This window comes from Haemaphysalis longicornis, unplaced genomic scaffold (assembly GCF_048455015.1).
Source record: "Haemaphysalis longicornis isolate Haplotype H1 unplaced genomic scaffold, Haemaphysalis longicornis Haplotype H1 scaffold_2, whole genome shotgun sequence".
NCBI lineage: Eukaryota > Metazoa > Arthropoda > Arachnida > Ixodida > Ixodidae > Haemaphysalis > Haemaphysalis longicornis.
In genome coordinates this window covers 177,786,312-177,811,111 of record NW_027526295.1, presented here as the reverse complement: position 1 = coordinate 177,811,111, position 24,800 = coordinate 177,786,312, and the positions used below count along the sequence as shown (strand labels likewise).

Genomic DNA, 24,800 nt, shown 5'->3' with positions numbered 1-24,800 from the left:
GAGCGGGATTTGAATAAAACTACTGCGGAATTCTGAAGTCTTAGCCCTTCGCTTTTGCCTCCGACATGTTTGGAACGAGTATGTTTCGGCAGTTTTCGGCTGTAGCTGGTTGAAGTTGAAATCGCTGTTATAGACAAGCGTTTTACCGGCTGTACAGTGGAGGTTTACTGAGCAAAACGAGTCACGTCTTCGTTAAATTTATAGTACCACATATATCTTTGTTAAGACCTGGAGGGACATTTCGGAACATTTTGCACAGCCATATCTTCCCGATATTAGGATATGCGTTATAGGAAAACACCCCTAATAATAAAGCAAAGCGCGCGTTACAAAAAAAAAAAAAAAAAAAAAAAAAAAGCAGCGACGTCGGGGTGCGCTCACGCTCCCCTCGCGTGGTGCGCACGACTCCTTCAAGCCCGACGGTTGGCTTTCCCACGCTGCTTTGGATGCTCGGCGGTCAAGATGGCGGACCTATGCGCAACTATGCTCCCGTAGGGAGCATATACAGGAACTCTAGGCGCATCTAATAGCGTCCTCGATAAACACGCACCGGTGTTGCCCCCAAAACCGGCGTGGTGCACAGTGCCCCACGACGGTGCGTACCGGCACGGAGCGTTGATCGAGGACAAACGGGGCGGTTCTACCCAGGCGCCATCTCTTAATCTAAGAAATCAACTCATAAAAACGTTCACAAGTAACAATACAGCACTGTAATGAGACACAGCGCTATTTGAAAGTGGTATTTATTGAAGGCCAATGATTATATGTACGCACAACTTAAATCCGTCACACATGCGGAACAACGTACCGCCACCGCTTCCACTAAACAGCTACATACAAGCTGCTTCTAATCTTCGTTTGAGCCATAATGCGAGTGCCTGTTTTGTTCCGCCCTTCCGTTACAGCAAAACAAGTAGGTCTTCATCGTCTAGGCACTCCGGTAACAGTTCATGATAATTCGATCGAACGAAACGAATGTCAATCCCCAACTTTCTGGCAATGCATGCAGCCGCCTTTGAAGTACACAAAGTTCGCGTCCTCATTTACAATCACTGGCCGTTGTTACCGCCCGTTAGGAGACTGTCGCATCGTTGCCCGATGAATTCACAAGCACGCCATCCTTGTCAGCAACAATACACAGCTCCGTCCGCCTTGACACGAGTGCGGCGATGGCGCCGTCGCTGCAGCAGACGGCGGAGGAAGCTCCTTCGCCGGCATCGTCCGCGATGCATCTCGGGACTGCACGCCGGCGCACCGTCGACTCTCTCGGTGCGCGGCGGTGCAACCGAAAATTGCCCCGCGACGGTGCACCCCGGTTTATCGAGGACGGACGGTGCACACCGGTGCGGTTTATCGAGGATGAAAAGGCGCACCGGTGTGCCCCGGTGTGCACCGGTGCGGTTAATCGAGGATGCTATAAGGTCGCCCTATTCCACTCCGACAGGTGCGTGCAGGAGTCGGTCCCCACTGGCAGAGTGAGAAAGTCATGCTTGTATGTATACGCATTCGGCTTGGAACTTGCAGGGCACCTGAATGGTTTCGGAAGAGTTGGGGTCGTTTACCAGAGATCATACTCGCCTGCAGCAGCGGCTTTGCTGGAAATCGGGCTGTGATTGAGCACTGTGGCAGAAGTTTCTCGCGACGTCGCGAAAGTCGCAGCAGTCTACAGCTAGGGGCTGATTAGAATACACTTTTGTGTGCCCAGGCATATCCGAATCGACGAGCTTTTGTTGCGACACCCGTGGATACGTTTACAGGGCGAGCTTGCACTATACAAACGTCCGAATTGACCGGGGTCTAAAACATTGTGGAGGTTTGTCTGTAATGCTCGTCCATTCATTTTGCTGTGCGTGTCCGGTGCTCCAGCGGTGCCCGGCTGAGTGTCTTCTCTTTCTTTTTTATGCCTGGTTGCAGAAATGGTGGTGTCTTTAAGCTACGGAACGGCCTTTTTCTCGATCAACATCGCCGTCGCGATGCTGTTATTCTGTGTCCTGGTGACGGTGAGTGCACTGCCCTGAGAATGGCCCCTTGCTTCGAGCTGTATGCTTAAAGGGACTCTGCAACACTTCTGATAAGCGCTTTCACTCTTTCGCTTTCGCCTGGAAGCACTGGGGAAGCTATAGTTATCGCTAGCACGGAGTGGCACTGCGTGATTTGCTCGTCGCAGCAGATGCCAGTGATGTTCCGCAGTGGAGAGAAAAATTTCATATCTGGGTTCAGAAATTCCCTTTTTTCCGCATATATTCCCCGCAGGGTTCTTAAGCATTCCCTTCAAAATTCCCCGATTCCTCTTTCTGCAGCTGATAGGTCTTTACGTGGATTCCTGTTCGGTTTGGTGTTAGCCAGCGCCGCCTATATCTACTTTAAGTAGCATTCCGGACGGAGACGCCGTTCAGAGAATCAGTCTCAGTGTGAACTAAATCCCACTACGTCTGCCGCTCAGTAGCATTTGACTATGCATTTCACATCTTGTATTAAACAGCAGACTTACTTTGCATGCTAAATATCTAAGCTAAAACTGCCCCTATGAAAAAAGAAATCAAGACATTGTTGGGTAATTTAGGTAATTCTAGCTCAGCGCCGGAATTGCTGGAGTCGCCTCTTATTGACAGCACGCGGACTGAGGCTCACCCTAAGTACTTATTTGTATATTGTGCAGGAATACATGCGAACAGGCTCCAACGCTTTAGCCGCCGCAGCGTCGCGCTTTGCTAGCTCAGCCTCATGGAGTATTCTTTGTTCTATGCTCCCTGTTTTTATTTTTGTTTTTATGAACTGTATTGGAAGCTGGCTTTGATGCTTGTGGCTTGTGGGAACACGACTGGAGATATTTGGACATAAATCTGGGGAAGTATGAAAGGAACTTTTTAAAAGCAAGGTCCGGTTTACTGACATTATTTTCCCGTTTTACTCCACGAGTCCCAAAATTCACTGCATCTATTGGGGATTCCTTTTTTCCCTTTCGGCCAAAGTTACAGCCGAAAATTCCCCGAAAAAGGGAAAATTCCCCGCATGGTACATCACTGGCAGATACGCCTTCCGTTTCTGCTTTGCTTTTGTGGCTAAATTTATTTCCAAAGTGTCTATCGAATGCGTTCATTGCTGCAACTGAAGGTAAGCGGACCAATAGCCCCTATGTCGCTGTAACAACGTAATTACAGCGTTCGAAGAACGTCAAGACCAGTAAAGAGAGAAAGATCTTTTGAGCAAGTTTCTAAGTTATCTGAGGTACTTTGCAACACCCTAATCTAAGTACTGGATGTGTTGCTTGACTGCGCTCTGCAAGCATTTAGTATTTCGAAAGAAAAAAAAAGTTGGAAAAAGTGTTGCAGGGTCCTTTTAAGTCTGTCTTCCGGAGAGCGGTGCGGTGTCCAGCGGTGCGGTGCTGTGCCGTTTTGGCGATCCATGCTTTGGTGGGGGAGATGTGTTTCCGCCGGCTGACGCCGACTGCCGCTTTGGCAGCTCTACAAACGACCCTTCCTCTTTTCCGCCCCCCCTCCCCCCTACCAACACCCACACTGCGTTGTACGCAGGTTAACCCGCTGACTTTGTACAACAATGTTCGCAGTGCAACTTTCCTTTTTCACGCCCTTCAGGTCCTGTAAACGAACGTTAACAACGCCACCAGTGCCCGTGTGAGCAGAACTCTGAAGCTCGCTTACGTCGTACCGCTCAGAACAAAACAGGCGGTTTTGCTCACCTCTGCCAAAGTACCTTACCTTAGATTTTTTTTTTTCATAATGTCAGTAGGAATGAGTATATGGCAGCGAAGAAAAAATTGCCAAGTCGTTTTGTGAAATGAGCACGTTTTTTTCACCAGAGCCTATGCTTTCATTTCTGCCGCAGTTTAAAACAAAATCTAATTGCGCTCTAATATGATAGTTCGAATAGTTTATGTCATTCGCAAGTACGAAGCCGCAAAAGTTGTTGCCTTACTTTGTCGTTAAAAAGCCCACGAGTTAACGCGAAACCAGGTTATTATAATTTGACCATTTCGCCTTTTGAAAATGTAAATAATTTCGAACCAGTTCAGGGATAATCGAGAGCTTCGCACTTTGAACGCTCAGAAGCAATCGTGCATAAACTGTATCTGGAACGAGTTTCTAAATCCGGCTAGTTTCGTTCGGTCCACAGAATGGAAAACTGTAAAGCTGCGGTGTATTAGCTGTGTGCGAATATATATGAATAAAAAGAAAGAAAGAAATCCCGCCCGGGCTTGCAGGCCCCGCATGCGTCTTATTGCTCTTGCACATAGCGTGGAAGGAGGAACGCAGGTTCCAGTTCCATGTTTCGTGTTCCAACAGGATCACGTTAACGATCCCCGCAACCCTTTGGCCGCCTCGCAGGACAACCAGAAGGGCATGGCGCTGACGACGCACCTGCTCAAGACGCGCTTCATATTCCTGCTCATCTTTCTGGGCCTGTTCAACGCAGAGGTACGTAATGCAAAAACCGAACGCGTTCTTGCCAAGGGCGGCAGTCCGCTTATACACGACCGTATGCTCGCGAATAAGCAGGCAGGACACGGAAAGCTGCGTATAGTTCTGGATGGTCGCTTTAGCCATAGGAATGGCGCTGCAGTTGTCTGTCAACAGGCTGAGTCTAATTAGAGCCACTGGATAACGTCATCTAGTGGCTAGAAGTCTTATCTATGAAGGCGAAGGAGAGAACGACAGAGCGAGTTTTTGCAGGCTGTCAGTGCTCTACAGACTTGCTACGCAAGCCATAAAAACCCGAGCTGTTTAAGCTGGCCGAAAAGAAGAAAATTTTGGGAGGGCTGCAAAATAGGGTCCGGCTGAGTCAACGCTGAGAAGCCAATATTTTTGTGTTGACCCAGTGTACCGAAATTCCGGGTGTCCCGGGAAAGACCATCATGGCTAGCGTTTCTAGACATAAAAGATGGTTATGATAAATATCAGTGAAGTTACAGTACTTATAATCATTGGAATTCGGCTGCTTCAAAAAGGTTTTATATTACAGAATCACGGCAAGATTGTATTTTAGTGATAAAGGACTGCATAAATAAAAAAAAAAGGCGAAAAAAAAAATCAATTGTCCGTACACGGGAACGTGGCCGTTTTCCCGCCTATACGTCTGATTTTCGCTCAGTTGCGGCGATGTCGAGCCGTGAAAGACACCTCTCACGCCTTTGGCCAAAAATTGACATGCAAGAGTCCGGCACTCGACTGGCCACCCGACGGAACGCCCTAAGGTACGTGCACACTAGCGTCGAACTTGCCGTGGCGCCCTGCCGACGGCTGCCAGCAGCGTCGGCGGCGCTGCGGGTGAAGGATGCGGCGCGAAGCCGCAGGCCGGCTTCGGCGCACAATGGGCCATTTTAATGCTTTCGAATTATACAAAAACGAAAACACTAAAGAAGCAGGGAACGGAGGCACCCTATAGCGTCTGTCTCCGATGTAGAGAAAACGCAGCGAGAAGAGAGACCCTGTATAAGCTCTGCCCAAAGCAGCTCCTCGTTTCCCGATTCACAGGTGCGGGGCATGGTCGGGTTCAAGTTCGAGAGAGACATCCTAGTCTCCTTCCCACCGTCGACGGAAGCTCCAGCTACCTCGGCGAGGGTGGTGAGTGGCGCATGCGCATTCGTATTTACACGCTTTTCTTAGTTCTGAAGCCCTATATAACAGGGTCTTGCTTTTTAAAGGCTCTGACTAGTCACTTAATAAGGGATTGAACAAGTACAGAATGGAGGTCATGTTTGTTCTGAGGCATTTGGAAGTAAATTAAAAAAAAATGTGGTTGATCCCTCTGTCATAGGAATCGGTAAAACACGAAAGTGAAACGGGCTGCGAAATTGCCGCTGAGCATGATTTGCGGGCCGGCGGCTGTCTTGTGGGTGTGCTTGGCGAGCGACGTCCTGCTGGCGGATCACTTCGGCAAAGGTGTACTGGCGTCATTTCCGTGACGAATATGGCGTCAGTGAAATCTTGGTGTGTCCCGGCATAAAACACTTTCGTGTTAAAATATAAAACCCGAAAACGAACCCTAGTATAATGTACTCCTTAGTACCAGGGGTTGCTTCCCCGCACCGCTGAGTGAGCGGCGTGTTCAGAGGATGTTTCGGCAAGCTGGCCAGCCGACGCCGACCCCACTCCCGTCACGGCCGCGTCGACTTGGGCAAGGGGCATGGCTTGCGACGCGATCGGTGCTTTTTAAAGCGAAGCTTTTTTTTGCATGTCACCCAGCCCCTTTCAAAACGCTGCTGCTGCTACTGCCGCTGCTTTACGCTGCCCGAGGTAACGCGAGCTTCGGCGGCTCTCGTCCGGCGCCGCGCAACGGAGTTTTTCACAGTCCATCCCTTTTTAAAGCGAAAGCTTTCTTAGCGGACCGATGGCGTCCTATAAAAAATAGCTAATGCATTTCCCCGTAGACAGGTTGGTCGACCAAAAAGCTCTGATAAGATCTCTGGACACATGGCGCGTCCGTGATACCGGCCTTCCATAGAGTCAGAACGGCTACTTTAAAATCTCGAAAAAAAAAAAAAAAACAGTTCTAGAAAAGACGATACACGCATCGATCAGGAAGGAGGAGTACAATAGTATATACCTTTATCTCATAAACCACGCATCGGTATACGTTTTAGTTCGTAAATGCGCTTACTCAGTGCGCGACAAATAGTCGCATGGGTTCGTTTTTCGTTTGCGACCTGGGTCTTTGTGGGTTTGATGATCGAAGCTGGACGCACTTTCAGCGAAGGTTGGACGAACCTTTAGCGAAGGCCTCGACGCACTTTTGACGCAGTTTTGATGTGATAAAGGTTTCGCGCTTCTCTCAACTTTCTTTACGAAGGGATGGTAAAGTTTTTGAGGAGGGGTAACGCCATGCACCCGCTGGTGTGGTGTTTAGCGCTCCCGCGTGGAGTTTATTGTGCGGCATGCAGGCTGTGTCATGTTTGTTTCCTTTCCAGATTGCGGACCCTGACCTTTCCCTGATCGCCGAGGTATGTTATTTACGGTGCAGTTTCTGGTGCGCAATTTTGCTCATTGATGTTCCCTGCGCTCCACGCTTAGAATTGAAGTGACGGCGTATTGCCAAGGCGTCGCAGACTCTGTACTTTAGAGCAGGCAAGCAGCAAAATTTTAGTTTGGGCTAGATTGCATGAGATAGAATATAGTTTGGTTTCGCGTATTGCCATCGGCCCTATGTGTGTCTCCTGGATGGATGTTTACTGTGTAGGAAGCGCTATAGGCAACTATATTTTTAGGCAAACTGAGCTGACTAAATAAAGTGTGCATGACAAACATGTCACCTTGTCGTGAACAAATGAGCATGAGCCGGCGAAAAGAGCTATATCATTTGATTGATTGATTGATTGAATGATTGATTGATTGTAGGGTTTAACGCGCCGACGCAACGCAGGCGATGAGACGCGCTGTAATGGAGGGCTCCTGATTAATTTTGACCACCTGGGGATCTTTAACGTGCGCCGAAATCTCGTACACACGGGCATTTTTGCTTTTCGCCCCCATCAGAAAAGCGGCCGCCGCGGCCGGGAATCGAACGCGCGACCTCGTGCTCATCAGCGCAACGCCTAGGAGCTATTTCATTTGAAAACAATACAACGCGTATAACAATTGTACGCTAACTTCTGCCGTAAAGATTTTTTTTTCGAATCTTATCCTTCAAGCAGACACGCAGGCCTATACATATTACAAAGACGAAGAATCTGGCGATGGTCGCCTAGAAATGCTTCGCATTGATGATAGTGTGTCTACTCCAGGCGTGCGTGTGGCGCGCATTTTCCTCTGGTATGTACGAGGGGGGTACGAAGCTTCCCTTCCGAGCTTTTATCATTAATAAAAGAGATGGCTGGGTACTTTTCTATTGTCTGTAAATTTTTTAAAAGCTCAATTGCTCGTTTTTGTTTTTTAGTTTATTGAGGCGTCAAGAAGCTGGCTCCTTTTGTGAACCAATACCAAGCTACCATTGAAATATTTTGTCTACCTTTGATACTTTCAAACATGGTCCACGTCTCTTGAAGTCGAGAAATAATCAGCTATCAATTAAAATATCCTTGTTTCTAAATCTCACCAAACCGTGGAACAACCCATGGGACACCACCCCGTGGAATCGGATATTTCACAATCAACGCCGCGACAGTCGAAAGAATTGACTTAAATGTGCTCGTACGCGCTTAGCACTAGCATGATGGAAAGGTGAGCCAAAAAGACAAATATCTTCTGTTACCGTATGAACGTAACAGCAAATGTGAAAAAAAAAAACGATTTGTTGCCTTCATAGTTTAATCAGGAGTAGATACCACTCGTGTTCCGTTTGTTGGCGTAACGAACAAGTGGGAGTATTAGAGGTGTCACGCAATCGTTGAGTATTTGAAGAACACCTACAGTGCATTAATATTCACGCCTTTAGTTAGTTTAATTAAGGTAAATGTGGGGCTTGAAGTACCCCAGATATTTGCTGAGTTTACTCCCAGGTATTTTAAAGGAGCGCAAGAAATCCGTTTCCATGCAGTAGAGGAGTAGAGGCACCTTTTTGGAATAACTGCTACTTTACTCCGTTTCAATTTCCTTCACTTTTTGTTGAACAACTGTATATATTTATTTTGCACTTTCTAATTTTGGGACAGTTAGAAGGTAGCATTGTTTGCCCAAGTAATTTTATTCGATTCGAAGCCCGAACATAACCGAATGGCGAAAAAATCGAAACGAATATTTGAACGTTGCACACATTTGCACAACTTCGCAAGTGAAGACTGTCCGGCGCCGGGCACGTCTGCGGAGTTTCTTTGCTAGTCGAATTCGCGAGGCAGGAAGGCAAAATATCACTACACGTTTATGATTGATGCAATATTGCAGACATCACAAGTAAGCGGCCCTCCGTTCCTGCACCTGCTCTCACAAAACGACTCCGACATCCTCCGTCACTACAGAGCTTTCCGCAGGGCTCTACCGCCCCCACATTCATCCCTAGGGGTGGCCGCACATTTGATGACGACTCCAGACCTATAGTTACCACAACCACACCTTCCTCTATTGAATTTACCCTACCCCCCCCCCCTTTCCCAATTACACACATACCCACACCCACACACACTTGAGCAGTGGGCGAGCTTGCCAGCTCGCGGATGAGGAGTTTCTTGTGACGCGCGCCTGGGTCGCCGCAGCATAGCGCGGACTACCGGACTACCGGACTAGGATGTCAACCCACCGCCTACAGTTGCACTAAATGCATAAAAAAAGTTTAAAAAAAGTTGAGTCGCCACAACATTTTCGCGCTCTATACCCGTGCAGTATAGGACGCGTGACAAGGGCTAATAGGGCGCGTGACAAGAAAATTAAGCGAGAGGTGTTCGTGACGATGCGCCACCTTGCAGTAAAAATATGATGGTAGTCGCGTCCCTGTGCTAAGGGCGTGTATTATTGCTCATGCAAACGGGACGGAGTGGCGCAGCATTCGAGTGACTGTCTTCGTGGAAACGTACGTATCTGGCAGGGATGCGCCCGCTCAGCATCCTTTTTACTTAAAGGGGCACTGACACAAAATTTTGCATCTTGTTTTTTTTTTTGTTGTTGCGATAAGTAGCTAGTGACCCACTTATAACCTGTAGAAATCTCATTTGCTTCAGCGTGCAACGGTTGTTTAATTAGAGGCATTTTTAATGCGGCCAGTCGCAGTTTCGGTTTCAGCGGGTGCCGCGAAGCGATGGATTTTGTGTGAACAAAGCTGACCACGGGACCGTCGGAGGGATATCACAGAGCAGAGCAGCCGTAGCACTGTCGAATCCGCATCGCCGGCAGTTTCTGCGAATACCCCCACGTACTGATCTCGCGATCCGCTTAATAAAAATGCGACCGTGGACGTGACGCAGGCGCTGCGAGTGCAAATGCTACCGCGGCTAAAGAACGACGCGCGACACTCGAGACAGTGGGTGGCAAGACGCGCGCTGGGAGCAGCCGGCCGGTCTGCCTACAGGTCCGCCTACAGATGTGTTCGGCTTAGCACTGCGGCGGATATTCGATTGCCGCTCTCGTAAGCGGCGCAGATGACAATTTTTAATGCAACCCGCCATCGCATCATTAACTCCTTTCTCATATAAGCTGCCATGGTTGGGAGTTGGGTGCAATTTCGTGCAGCGATAACAAGCTATCACTCGAGCTACCTGCGCCGTCCTGTGCCACTTCGCGGCCGTGGCCGCCGCCTGCACAGCGACCGTGCGGCTCGCTCAGTGTGCTTTTCGTGCCTCCGGCGCGTTTTCGCATCCAATGTAAATAAAAAGTAATAGAAACAGAGTGCCTGGAATCGCTGTAGAACTTTGGTCCCGGCCAGCTGCAGCCGACGAGCTGACGAAATCACGGCACCTTCGCCGCCAACGACCGGGTCGTTCATTCTCGAGAGCAGAAGCTCCGCCCTCCGACCCTCCGACAACATCCAAACTCGTGACGTGTTTGGATGTTGTTTATTTACACAATATCCACGGGTTGTCGATTGCGCGTGGTCCTCTGCTGGCCGCTCGGTTGCGTTTCGCACACTTTAAAATTTATTTTAAATATGTTCTAGGCTGTATTCGCCGTTGATATTTTGCAGATGATGTAAATGTGTTCACACCAATCTATCTCCGAAGTTATCTCGCCTTCAAAATTTTGTGTCAGTACCCCTTTAAGGGCCGTATGGTGAGTCCCTCCTCCACTCCATTTGCGCTCTCCACTCGGCTGAGGGAAGGATTCCGCAATGCTTAGGGATGGGGAAACCGATTTGAAGGATTTCCTCGACCGGAGGCTCGAGTGGAGGTAAAATTCAGAATACCAGGGTAATTTTTGTCGCACTTCAACGCAGGTTAGACAGAAGAAGAGCCACACCTGGAACGCCACGATCATGCATCAAAAACCCGTAAGTGGTGAAGAGCTGACGAATCTTCCACCGTTGCGCCTAAAAACGTGCTCGAGAAAACTCGGGCAGCGCAGTGCCAGCTCTCACCGCCTCCGCACGCGCTCTATGACCGCGGAGAGGCATTGCGCTAGAGGCAGACCTTGACATTTGTCTCCTATCATCTACCTCGCTTAGGTTGCTCAACAGATCGGTGCAAGATAACGCTCCTGCGAGATGGCTGCTTCATCTCGCACACCCTACGTCGGGACAAGGAGTATTTGGCGACAAGCGTCGTGCATTTATATGCTTGCGTTTAATATCATTTCGGGTGAAAGAAACAGCAGCAGCGGCTCCACAAATGATACAGCCGGCACGGACAGCGCAGGAGGGCCCTAAGCGTGTTACTAATTCTGGGTGAAACGTGAAAGCGCATGGATACGAAAAAATCGTCTCTCGATTTAGTGCAGTGTTGTTAAAACGCGGAATGGTAAAAATCAATTGACGCGAAGGAAAAGCGAAACGTATTTCTGGTTAGTGTAAATACTATGCAACATTTCTTTATTCGCGTCAAAAATGGCCATTTTATCACTGCAATAAAATTGCAGTGATTTTGAGTAACATTTCGAACTGAGAAGCATTTCTTTTCATTCACGCCAAGTTACGATCCTTTGAACATGCTCTCACGCAGAAACCGGGGTAACGCTCTTACGGCTCACTCTAACGCGCATTGATTGATAGACTATCGATTGATTGAAGTCTTGGGTTTCAATAGCCCGTTTCCCGTCACGAGGATTGATTATATTTTGTGTCTCTTCAGGGCGATGGAAATATCGCTACGTCAAAGAGTCACGACAGGAGCCGTACCTCCTGCTTTATGATGCAGGAGGGAGGGCCGTCACGTGGTATTTTTTATATCTCGCGGGGTTTCTTTATCAGTCAGAATAAATGAGTTGGTCGCTGAAAATGCCGCAGTTAGATGCCTCTCATGGGTACCTACAAGTGCCTCACTGACGCAATAAAGATTAGGACAGTACTCATCTGGTTAGATAATAAATTACAAATAATAATTACATTTAATTAACGAAGAAATTACTGAACAATACTCCACTGTACCGGAAACATTATGCCCTAGGTTTTGTTCAAGTAACGTAATGGCTGTTTTTAAAAATCTTGGTGCATGATGGCTGGGACACCCTGTATATGTGACTCAACACTCTATCCCGTCTGTTGGTTGTGTTGCGGTAGAATGTTTTAGCCAAACTTCGAGCGTGTTGATTGTACGTGCCGACACCTAATAAGTCACTTTTAGTTATACAAATAAGTAATAGAGTGGGAAAACGGTCTAGTTGGTTCATACTGAAGGCAAAAAATAGCGCAAAGAAACGGCACGGAACACGAGAAAGAGACAAACGCGGGTGGGGTAAATAAGTAATAATTCGCTGAAATAACACAGTTTTCGTTGTTTTGAAAGCAGCGGTTTTTCATGATGAAAAAGATGTTTTTATCCGGGATGCGGCAAAAAAAAAAAAAAGGAAGTGGCAATAAGCTTGCAACGCTGCTGCAGTTCATAGGTAATATTAAAGGATGCATATTATTAGCGAGCAGCCTTTTCGTGCAGAGGGTCGGATTAATGGGACGAATTCACGAATTAAATACGTTTTGACTGCGTATGTGAGCATGCGCGGTTCTGCAGTCCTGTTTATGTTATGGCGCTGCGAGAAGGCCAAGTAAATCGTATGAGAAGGCAGCGCCGACGACAGCTGCCGGTTGACTCTAATCGCTCGGCCTTGTATCCCGATATTGAACCATTAATCTCGCTGTCAGTTGAGACCTGGATATCTGCGAGATGCACAAGCTTGTACCAGATTTTCTTTAACGTGCCTAAAGTAACGCGTACCACTAATTGCGCGGAGATTATTAGACTTCATGCAACAAGCGATTAATACGCACCCACCCAATTACTTTAAATTATTGTTTTATTCCAGGGAGGCCAAGCCCCGGACGAAGTAAGTATAGTCAACATTTTTTTTTGTGGCCGTGCATCCCCGTCCCTTTATGGCATAGGGATAAATAAGAAATATTTTCGTACACTTTTAAAATCGGACTGTAGGGGGCGGCGCAAAGATAAAAAAAAAAAAAAACTGTGGTTGATTCGTCTGTCATAGGATAGGTAAAACACGAAAGTGAAATATGTAGCGAAATCTGCAGCTGAGCAAGATTTGCGGGTAGGCGGCTGTCTTGTGGGTGTGCTTGGCGAGCGCGTCCTGCTGGTCGGTCGCTTCGGCAAAGGTGTACTCGCGTCATTTCCGTGACGGATATGACGTCAGTGAAATCTGTGTATCCCAGCATAACACACTTTCGGGTTAAAATATAAAACCCGAAAACCAAGAAACCCGAAGGCCGCTTGCTTCGTTGTACTGGCGTCACTTCCGTAACGAATATGACGTCACTTAAATGTTTGTGTATTTTGGAATAAAACCCTTTCGTGTTAAAAGAATGTTCGTATTCGAGGTGAGATTTGGAGTTCTGCTCCTTGGCTCGTGACCTCAGCTGGGGCAGCGACGCCGTGGTCGCTGCCCGCAGTGGGGCAGCGACCCGAGTCGCTGCCCCACTGCGGCCCGAGTGTGGCCGCAGTTTCTGCGCTCGCACTCGCCTGCTCTAATGCTTGACAGCATTGAGCAGCAATTTTACTTTAGTTAAATTATATTATCAACTTGTGAAGCCACTAATAACCCTCAAGCAGTGTCTTGAAACAAATTAATTAGCCATAGATCAGGCCGGGTAGCTTGTTCTTGATAGCTTATCTGTGACGTCCAAGGCTCAGCGCTACCTTTAAGCATAAAAACTGTGTCGTCTTTACTTAAAGTGTTTTTGCGTAGCTATAAAAAAGGCCCAACAGCCTCTAACACTGTGCTTCAGGCAGTAGGCTCCAACAACCCCATCGAAGCAGGAAGCTGTTGCTTTTGTTTTGTTGTCGATTATTACCAAACGAATGTTATTTCTGCGCCCGATGCCTTTCATTTTTGTGTGCCCTCATCACGGTCCCAGTTAGATACGCTTTGGACGTTTACAGAGGGCCCGTATAGATATTTTCTTCAGGCTGTATAATAATTCACTTACTTACAAACCAGTTTTCGCTGTGGCTGCACGCAAGAAGGATATATCTTCGAAAGTGAAACGATTATTGTTTGCGCATATGCAAATACATGGAGAAAGTCTGTGAAAAGTTGCATATATCGCTAGCAGCGTTTTGCAGGGAACTTGTAGGCGCCTTTTGTACCCCAAATTCCTGTCGCAACCATGGTTGCTATAACGAACCGGCCATTTATTCGTACGGTTGCGGCACGACTACGGTAGAATCCAAAATTTGGAGGTGTTTGCTTGAAATTCGAGTGAACAAATTTGTGAAATAGTACGCCTGCCGCTTACCGGCATAAGAACCGAAACGAAGGAACGAGTATGTTGGAGCACTTTACCGGGGTCCCTTTTGGCTTTGTACCCTGTTATTGTGCAAAGAATGAATCCTTTGCACATTTGAGATGAAGCTCATTGCAGTGGAAATCATTATATTCCTGCTCTTTTGAGCGCAGTCTCATAACGCATATCTGAATATGCGGCAGATCTCAACGCGGGTTGGGGAACGCGTACAATAAAAATTTCCCCACGGATTGGAAGAAGTACAGCATTAAACATTATTTTTATATTTTACTGTATCAAAACATTTGTTTTTGTGTTGCAAAATCTGCTTTTAAATTAAGGGAAGACAGGAGGACATAACGTAGGTAGGTTATGGCGGTGCACCGGAACAAATGGTGGACACTGGCTACTATACTTATTGACTGTAGGCAAGCGGTTGAAGCACACAGGCTCTGGGGCACTTCGTCTGCTTCCGCCACTTCAGGTTTGAGAGCTCTCCTGGGGCGGTGTTCTCGTGTTTTGTCCGTTTTGTGTCCGTTTCCAAAATGTTCGTTTTGAGCAAGCCCTGATTGGCTAAAAGCGAACACCCGGATGTGACGCCATGCAAGCACGGCGGAGCTGTGAGCGGCCAGAGATGAGCGGCGGCTTCTCGGAGCAGACGATTACGAGTAGACGATTTTTCGTCGCCTTGTTGGTTCGCTGGCAGGACAATAAACCCATAAAACATAGTTTAAAATAGGTTTAGTCCTTTAAAAGGTGTAAAAAAAGAACTGTTGCGCAAAAGTAAATCCAAAGCCCACCCACAACTGGAAGTACGTCACAATAAAACGGACGCAAAAGGGACGTTTTCAAAACGGACAAACACGAGAATACCGCCCCTGGCGTCGCGGTCGCCGGCGGCTTTCACGTGCGTGTGCGCGTGTTGTCTGTGTCCACTCAAAGAAAATGCTCAAGCATCGTGTCTTCAACAAATAAAAAGGATGGATGAAACCAGGGGCTTCTCTGAAAAGTAGGCGCTTTGTGACAAATAAACAACATGCAACACGCACGTGAAAACCACCGGCGTACGGTACGGGAGGCCAGGAGAGCTCTCAAACCGGAAGAGGTGGGAGCAGACGATGTGTACCCGTGAGCCTTTGGTCTTCTGCCGCTTACCTATTCTACAACAACTTGCTTAAGGGAAAAAAAGATTAATGAAAAAGAATTGTGCTAAAGTATCTTTTCTTTGTGGCATGCCTAGAAATGACTGGAAAGGTTGAAATAACGATTGTTTTGTGGACGAGGTGGTTGTGCGTGGCGCATTGCACGCGCACAGGCTCTAAGTAGAGTATCAGTACAGCTCATCGCTGGCTTCGTGTAACTTTCAGTAAGAACATTGAATACACTTGCAAGCGATATAGTCAGTGTTCTGTTCTGGAGGGAAGGAAGCCATGGCGTAGGCGATGGAGGTCAGTATACATCAAAGTAAAGTGCGCAGGTAAGTGAATGCGCGTGTTTTGTGAATAAATATGAGTAAACTAGTTCGAATCGCCGCTGAGGTGGCTCAACAACAAGACTGTGTCAATAGAAAAAAATTAAAGCCGTTCCACTCAATCTGCAAGCTGTCGGAAGTGCAGAGCAGTGATTCGCCATAATGGGCTCTATTGACGCGTTATCCGCTCACTGCTGCCACCCAATACAATTCAAATTTCCCGCCTTCGCAGTGATCGCGTGCCCCGTGCCTGAAACTTCGCCAGCGGGGTTCTGTTCTTTTTGTGCTTACTTTAACTCCCGCACGTGCCAGCGTTGCACCGCTAACTTTTTTCGCGTGCTATCGTAAAAACCTACCCAACGAGCGTTCCTAACTAAATGAACGCGGGCGCTGCCGGTTAATTGCGTATATTTTGCCTCAAATGTACCTGCAGTTTTCTTTGCGCTATAGAACGGGGAGTTGTATGACAAGCGCCAGCGGCTCACGCGTTTCGAACGTTTATGACTACATAAACCGCTTGGCTTTCGAAGCCTATGTGTTACGCCGCGACGACGGAACGCAGTGTGGAGATCTACTTGGGTCCACCGAGCGAGCTACGACGACAAGGCGAGCCCCTAAAGTGATCTGCACATAAAATATAATAGGGGTGAGCGGGTGTGACTGAAAGGGTGGCGGATGCATGCGAGATAGTCTTGCCCGTAGAAGAGATGGGGGAAGCTGCCGAACTGGACTGGTTGCGTGAATCAGCCTGCAAAGTTAATCCCCGCTTTTCTCCTCATTATTCTCCTTTCTACAGAAATCACTCAAGGTAGAGCCGGTAAGTTTGCTTGCCGGAAATCGAAGCGTACTGAGCACGCGAAAAAAACTGTGCAACATTAGGCTGTAACGAAGTCATGTGCTTGATTTAACGGAGCACCACCATCTGCCTAGGGGCATGCCCCGATGCAAAACGTTATGCACGCCTTCCTGCTAGCCCTGTGCAGACAATTTTTGGGACAGGTCATATATGTCATACCTCGTCATTCACCTAATTTGCACACTTGGTCGCCTTGAATTGTTGTCATGGAGCGCTGTGTCGAAGCCGACCCACGGGCACCTCTTATAGCGTTTACTCGAACGAACTTGAAAAGCCTCTAGAAATAGGCTTCGCGGGCCCTAATAGGCTTCAGAAGGGCGCCATTTCAATCGCGCAATCGCTAAACAACGTATACCAAATATTAGAGAGTTTTAGTATAGCGGAAAGCACCACTTTAGCGCTCCCGTAGCGTTAGCGGGCACGCTAACCGTAGCCTAACGAGGCGCTATTCCTTTGCGATTGCGGCCCGCAAAACGTTAACGCCACAGCTAAAACGCTATACTAAAAACCTCTGCGTAAAGCAGGGGCCGCACATACACGCAATGAATATCCTTTCTTTCTTTGCTTGCTTGTTTACCTACCGATCCTCGTCACAGAACAGGGAGTCCTCGTCGCCCTACTGCCGCGCTCTGACGTGCGGCAGAATGCCCTGACGCAGCCTCTACCGAGCACTGAACAGTACGGCGCCGCTATTGGCCCTTTAAATGCTGTAGCCAATCAGCGTTCCCGGCTTTGGGGGAAACGGGGGAGCCCGTTTCAGCGAGCGGCGCTCCTGCACCGGCGGCATGGCAGGGACGAATGTCGAGCGTCGTCATCCGGCACACGAGCTTAGCTGAGTTTTAGATATAGCGCGTAGTTTACAACGTGTTAATAACGCTGAAATACGCGGAGAGTCTATGCAGACGGAAACGCCGCTACACGCGCGACTGCGGCCTGCACGGTCGACAAGGAGCCCACCTGCGGTGTATACGACGATATTGCGTACACCACAACAGCTAAAACTTGTCACCACCCGCCAGAGCGGGACCATTGCCGAAAATCAGTTTATGAATGTGTGAGAGGGTTTACAGTGCAGTGATAGATTGCGCCGATGATCGTCGTAGGCGCGGCTTCGTAAAGCGGTGACGGAATAACTGCGGCGATGTTAAGCCTTTTTCTGCCCCGAGACAGCGCCGCATGCAGAAATGCTAGCGGATCGCTAGTCGTTGGTGGAAATGTTCAATTATTGTCGTGTACCAGCATGTTGTGTTTGGAGCCCCCCTATCCATGGCCTCCAAACTCTCGTTTCCGCTATTCTAAAACTGACGTGCCAACGCGAGCATGGCCGACGCGAGGAGCACAGTAGCACGGCAGTTCGATACGGGCTGACCGCCCACCGACCCTGCTCAGCAGTAGCGGCTGTAGTAGACGGAGCATGGCCGTCGACTGCTAAAAAAAAAAAAAAAAAAAAAAAAACAATAGTGTGACGTACCGCCGAGCGGAGCCAATCGCTGCGCGCATATCGAACCTTGCCCGGTTTCTCTAGGTGGTTTTGCGCCTGGTCGGTGACGTCACAGCTTCGACAGTTCTTTGGAATCGCGATGAAAGGGGCAAAGCCCCAGGCCTTATTGCTGGCCCTTTTTTAATGAAAGATCACTCGGCCAATACTAAACGCTTTTAAACCATTTTTGCGACAGGATGCTACTTGGGTAGTACTCCAGCGATTGCGCACGTAAAATCGCAATCTTTAGAACCCTGTTTAGGGCCCCTTTATAACACCTCCTTGAATTGAGTAGAAAAAAAGCTGGAGAAGATTTCAGTTGCCATAAGTAATGCGTAGATATTTATTCTCAAAGTACATCAGGTAAACATGATGTCGCCTCCCCTGAAAAAAAGTTAATTAGTGAAATACTCGTCTTCTTATATAAAGCCCGTGGCAACTATTCTAGTTGCAAAGGCAATGACTAAAGCTTACAGCGCATGGAGCGTCTCCAATAACCGGCTTCATGCGTTTGCAGGACGTGGTCATGTACGTGTCCTGCGGGGTGTTCATCTGCAACGTCATCATCGACGCAAGTATCAATCAATTCACTAAGAGAGTGTCGCTCCCCTACTTACAGTTGGTATATAGGCAGAGGGAGCATTAAAACCGACTCCGGCCAAGACAGGGGACCAATAACCCACCTTGATAAATGAAGCCTGCCTTAGCAGGGGGCCAAAGACATTCTGCTCATACGGGTGGCCACGTTGAAAGAAACGTAACACAGGGGAGGGGTGAAGGAAAACAGATGTAAGGCTTGTCTATAGACAATCTGGTCAGTCACTTCGCGGTAATAAAGCGTAACACCCATCTGCATATATACCGTGGAGATTACGGGATGATGCACGTTTTTAGGGGAACCGAATAGCAGGGATTTTTGTGAGTCTTATAAGGAAAATTCAGAGACAGTCGAAATGAATTATGAACGGATGACTTTATTTAGAAATAGGCCTCGTGGCCGCGTGGGTTTATTGGTAGATAAGCGAAAGGGAGGCGAAAGTCGCAATAAAAGTCTCGTGTGACCCATTAAGCACTGCGAGTCGCTTGAAAGCCCTGCTAGAGCTGTCAGACCTATCTATACCGCTTTGTAAAGACCACTGGTGAGAGAATACATTCCGATGCGTTCAAGACGAGTAACATTTGGTCGCAAGAGGTATGCGGGTGCCTTATTTGCAAGTTGTATAGAGTAGTAAGCTATTAAACGTAAAAAAACAAACAAACATCTGGGTGCTTAAGGCGGCAATCGAACCTGCGATCTCCACATGTGACGTGTTGTGTTCACCAACTAAGCTGTACCCCAACCACTTGGGGCTTAAATGGCAGCGACTGCAGACTGAAAAGCTGTGGTCGATCACCCAGCAATGCTTCCATGATTATTAACTCCCGTCGTACTTGCGAGCGCTTGTCTTTTTTACTTCGTATAGAGATCATGGTGGCACTGGGAGATAAGCATTGCTCCGCGCTTGCTTGCCAAATAGGCGCATATAAAAGTAACTCCTAGCGCGACGTCGTGTCTAATGATTGGCTTAATTGGAATAACTTCCCTTTATAAACTGTTCCTCGGCATTCTTCCGCGTCCTACCGACGCTGTCATTTTACCTCAGAAAAGTCGGTAAAGAAGTTCGGGTACAGGACACCCACAGTCTCAGTGGCGTTAAGTGGTCGGCTATAGACAGTCACGCCCTATTCGGCCTGCCGTAATTTAACGTTTCAATGGGGCCACCAAGCTTCAGAATACCGTCAACTTTGTTTGCGTTGAATAACTCACTCGGCTCCATTCCAGCCACGAAAGGCGGTTGTTAACCCCCCCCCCCCCCAAAAAAAAAAAAAAAAAAAGAACAAACGCAATAAACATTAAAAAACAACCAAGTTGCGCTCAACAGGGACGCAATGCGGGCAGGAGTGACTCAGTAGGTGCCGGTACTTAGGGCACAGGGTAAGCCATATACTTCCCATGCATTTTTGGCCATTTCGAGGTACAGTCGGTAAAACGCTTGTCTATAACAGCGATTTCAACTTCAACCAGCCACATCCGAAAACTGCCGAAACATACTCGTCCCAAACATGTCGGAGGCAAAAGCGAAGGGCTAAGACTTCAGAATTCCGCAGTAGTTTTATTCAAATCCCGCACCGGCGGAGCAGGATAAGGCTGAGAGTACGAAAGCTGTGTTATAGACAAGCCTTTTACAGGCTGTACATTTTTCTCGGCATCTAAGATATCTACACAATGCATATGTAATGTTCTTTCAAATTTTGAGCTCTTCTAACTGTAGCAGAATTAGGAACAACCACTGAAAAATCAATTTTTTTTAATCTTTTGCCGTTAGTACCTACATTTTGGCATTATTTTAGTATTGATGTTTGATGTTTAATGGCGCAAGGCCAACGAGGGCAAAGAAATTTTTATTATTTGAATTTTGAATTATTTTAGTATTAAAAATTGTGTAACAAAAAAAAAACGGTTGCGTGCATATTTTCAATTATTGTACAGTAGGTGTGACAAGTTATGTAGATGACAGAGGAAAAAAAATCAGCTCGTTGTCCTGAAAGATATAGGAAATAATGGTACCTATGTAATAAAAAACATTGTTTCGAGATAATTGAGGTTTAAGTAAAAAAAAAGCTGAAAAACAATACTTTTGTTTTGCCAAAAACACCACTGGAGCCATTTATTTAAAAAGAACCAGCTTCGTAGTCACCGTCGAAGTCACCGCAGGCTTCTTTGTGTTCTCGTTAGGTGCAGACGTGTGTGGCCTGCTGGCTGAGGGTGCTCTGTGGGTTTGGGGACTGCAAATTTTATTGTGACGGAGTAAACGCGCAAAAAAAAAAAAGAAAAAAAAAACGGCTGGCTGTTCGTTGTTTCTGAGCTGGTGCGAAGGGTCTCATTAAATTCTGCGATTTTTTTCACAGCGATTGACACGAACTTGCGGTAATTGCCTGGCAAAATCTTTTTTTTTTTTTTCAGGCCTTCGTCATCAGGCGGCTCGGCATTTACGTTGAAAAGATGGGTGCAGTGCTTCCAGCAACAACAAATCAAGCCACGCAATAAAAAGAAGAGCCGTCCTTCGCCCCAACCGAGCACGTTGGCGCGTCAGTGCTTAGAGCGAATATGTGAAAAAAAAAAAGAATCATCCTGGGATTTTCGTAAATCCGAAGAAGACACCACCACTTAGGTTTCTTGTGAAAGGCTTGTTAACGAGCTTGACCACTCAAAGCTCTACGAATGTTAAAATTGGAGTTATGAAACCACCGCAAAAGTACCGTTCGCAAACAGCAAATTAGCAAAACCACCATCAATTTACGGGCTGCAGGGTCCTGCCTATAGCTTGTATTCACTGGTGAGGCATGCATGCAGGCAACCATGTGAGTGCGCCGTTACTGGTTACGTCGGGCTCCGGGGGATATCGCTACTTGTCCGTGCTAAGCACATGATTTGTGTCGGGCGTTCCGAAGTCTACCCAACCGAACACGAAGTAATGCCTCGAGTCCAATTTGAGGGCAGTTAATAACATCTCTGTTGACACCACCATTGTGTATCGGGTTGAAACGGAGCAGACGACGAACGCCGGTGTTTTTTTCTTTTGCCTGCGGGCGCAGTGGGTCAAGCCGCGCCACGTCCGTGGCGCATCGGCCATGTCCGTGGCCGTTTCCAGTGTTGCCAAGCGAAGAAATTGACAGCTAAACTTTTCAATGAAAAACAGCTATACGTTGACGCTTGTGTTCGGCGTTGCGGCCCCGTTCTCTCGCAGTGTTGGCGCACGGCAGCGGCAGGTATGATTCGAAAAAACAAAATCTCCTCACAAATCTACAGCGTGCCAACACTGCTGTATACACTTTCCCTTTCTTCCCGGGCATACACGACATGCGTTTCTTATGGCAAGGGCGTGGCTGGAATCCGGGCTTGCCTTTGTGTTGCAATGTGTAAGACCTTGAGGCCTTCTCGCCAGCATACCACCGCTTCGAGAACGTGCACCTAGCGGGTGGATGGCACAGAGCGTGTTCCGGCACTATACGCTAAGCAGTGGGTCCGTTGAGTGATCTCTAAAATGCCCAAATGGGAGAATGTAAAAGATTCAAGAGCAGTGCTTGCAGCGCTCACCTTGCCGTTCGCCCAGGGAAAAGCCAAGGCCAACACGAACAGGCCGATGAACGGACCTGACGCGCTGCTGTGCACGACCATGATCAGCTGCGGTTCGGAAGGGGCGAGAGACGCATAGATGTTATTAACCCTGCATTTACAAACACGCTGGTGCAGGCTTTTAAAAGTTTGTTTCTTTGTATTTTACGTTTTGTATTGACTATGATTGAGTCCTTTGTGTGTGCTTTGCATTTGTTGCAGATGCATATAGTTGAAGCGCGGCTTAAAAGGAATTTCAAACAAATCATTTGAAATATTTTTTATGTGCACCCTTTTGACCTATTGCACGGGTAATTTAGGCGTCCTACTAATAAATAGATATCTAATTTACCTCCAAGAACTTGCTCGTGCCAATAAAATTTGCGGTCGCATGAATCTATCCGTAATTTCTGTGTAACATCACCTTTTCACGTTGTCACAACGTAAAAAGAGGGGGGAAACGCAACGATTAAGGTCCCGCTACACTCTTATTTGGACCCCTCTTTGTGTACAACCCGCATGTATAAATTTCAGAAACTAATAAAATTGATTGATTGAAACGACGCCATGGATGTTATGCATGCGCGGCGTGACAAGCCAGCGTGTTAAGTGTGAGCTTCCAATACAACCACAGCCAAGAGGCGGCATTATTGGAGTTTTTCGACAGCGCCAGGTCCTTCGCCTTTGCACTGTGCGCCCGAGTTACACAGCTAAGTTTTGTGCATTGCGGGAAAGTTTCATGTGCGGCGGTGAAGCTAGCTCATCAGAAACTTTCATGTTAGGACAAGCCGGGGCCAGGCTACTGTGTGGCCCCTCGAGGCCTGTGAGTCGTGGTTGCAGCCGTTGCGAGAATCGGTACAAACTGGCTCCAGCAAAGGCGTGTTTGAGTTGCCTTCTGCAAGCGGCGGCCACCCGGTGGACTTCGCTTTTCCCGGCACAGCGTTCACCGGCTTCTGAGGAAACCATCACAATACAAGTGGGGGGTGTTTTGTGTATTTGTAATTTGCTGTGCTCAGCACACTGAACGCCTGTTGACGGTTGCGTAGGAGACTGTAAATAGGCGCTCTTTTCACAAGCCAGTGAGGGCGTCTTTGGGCTCCGCGGATAACGTTTCTCTGCCCGTTCTAGTTGTCATGTATTAAACACGCCAGTGGGCTGCGACATGTACCATCGCTTTTTCCTACTCGCCATGTATTAAACAAGTAAGGTCTGGCTTTTTGGCTCTCTGTCGTCGGAACGGAGCCAACTCTCCCGCAAGCCACTTGCCAACCACGCTACCTCGACAAGACGGGGGTCGTAGTCTTACGCCTTCACCCACGTAACTGCATGTTTTCTTTACTCTTTGTGGTCCGCTTCTTTTTTACCCTGTGGCGAGATGAACTAGCTCAAATATCCGCTTTAACATTATCCTGCTGCGAATCACAATTCCACATCATTCCACGCTGCGAACCACAACTGAACTGTTCGATTACGATCGGTTAAGGGGTTTACGTTTATTTGTGAAGGCCGGTGATTAGAATATGTTTTTGCGCTGTAGTAGCTAGAATATTTGAAGCACGCACATTTCCCGTCTTGTTTCTGTATTAAAATAGTGTCAAAAAAATATGGCGTCTTAAAAAGTGAGCAATTTTGGGGCATTTTAAATCGGGAAGCGACATTAGAAATATCAGCTTTTCACACCTCCTTCGTTATTTGCTTAATTAGTGACAGCAAACTAATCAAAGTGGCTTTGCTTTTGTTCATCATTTACACCCTGATATCTGGGCAGTGTTCAGAAATTTTTACAGATAGTAGCTCCAGAAAATACAGCATAGAAAGAATGGCAAATCGAAACATTTTTAAAGCAAGCGTGCGCAGAATAAAAATAACTTGTCACTTCTGTCTCCAAATACAAGGAAAAGGGTGCTTTGGGATTTCATATGAAACCCAGCACACTCAACCATTTGGATTGACTAACCGCGTTTTGAACACCGGCCCTGCCGGAACTTTCGTAGCGTCTGAAGTAAAATTGAATGCAATGCCAGATTTTGCAAAAAGAAGAGAAAGCTTGCAGTGTGAGTGCGTAGCATTGCGTAATACGGAAGAAATCTTCCGCTCCTATTTTTGACCGGGTGCGATCAACATTTGCATGGCGCAGCGGAAACTTAATTGTTTATCAAAAACGTATCCACTTACACGAACAGCCGAGCCGATGTAGGGAACCGCTACCGCAAGCCCAGTCATCATGGCGCCAAACAGGAATGCTGTAGTTGTCAGACAGGTTGAAGTAATTAAATACACGCGGCATAAGACGCATCTCTTACTATAGCGTATCGAACCCGTCATACTTGGGATGAACAAGTTCTCAGCAATATAAGACGCAGAGGCCGCAAGCAAGCCAGAAGCGTCCCAGCGCGCAAGAACGAGGGGCACTTGAATATCACGTTCAAATCACGAAACGGCTTTACAACGGCAGCTTTCAAATTAGCTGTCCTGTGTCTTTGCTAAAGTGACTTTACCACACAGGTTTAAAACAAATTACATTTCCAGAACTATCGATTACTGAAGTTGCCCGGGCACATAATTGCCGGGAGGA

General features: G+C 47.5%; 2 protein-coding genes across 3 annotated transcripts in view; one reads left to right on the top strand and one right to left on the bottom strand.

The window, feature by feature from the left end:
* The window catches only part of LOC144169535 (uncharacterized), a 32,666-nt gene extending 11,104 nt beyond the window's left edge, over nt 1-21,562 (top strand). For both annotated transcript variants that reach the window (XM_077698748.1, XM_077698749.1), the window contains 8 exons: nt 1,915-2,000; nt 4,347-4,436; nt 5,493-5,582; nt 6,926-6,958; nt 10,813-10,866; nt 12,831-12,851; nt 18,587-18,640; nt 21,074-21,562. In XM_077698748.1, the coding sequence (XP_077554874.1) occupies nt 1,915-2,000; nt 4,347-4,436; nt 5,493-5,582; nt 6,926-6,958; nt 10,813-10,866; nt 12,831-12,851; nt 18,587-18,640; nt 21,074-21,157 (512 nt within the window). In that variant the 3' untranslated portion in view covers nt 21,158-21,562. The remainder of the gene's footprint in view (nt 1-1,914; nt 2,001-4,346; nt 4,437-5,492; nt 5,583-6,925; nt 6,959-10,812; nt 10,867-12,830; nt 12,852-18,586; nt 18,641-21,073) is intronic.
* Nucleotides 1-24,800, bottom strand: part of LOC144169534 (sodium-coupled monocarboxylate transporter 2-like) — an 81,184-nt gene that overhangs the window by 20,878 nt on the left and 35,506 nt on the right. The window contains exons 11-12 of the mRNA XM_077698747.1: nt 24,401-24,468; nt 22,208-22,294 (exon numbers count right to left, since the gene is read on the bottom strand). Of these exons, the coding sequence (XP_077554873.1) occupies nt 22,208-22,294; nt 24,401-24,468 (155 nt within the window). The remainder of the gene's footprint in view (nt 1-22,207; nt 22,295-24,400; nt 24,469-24,800) is intronic.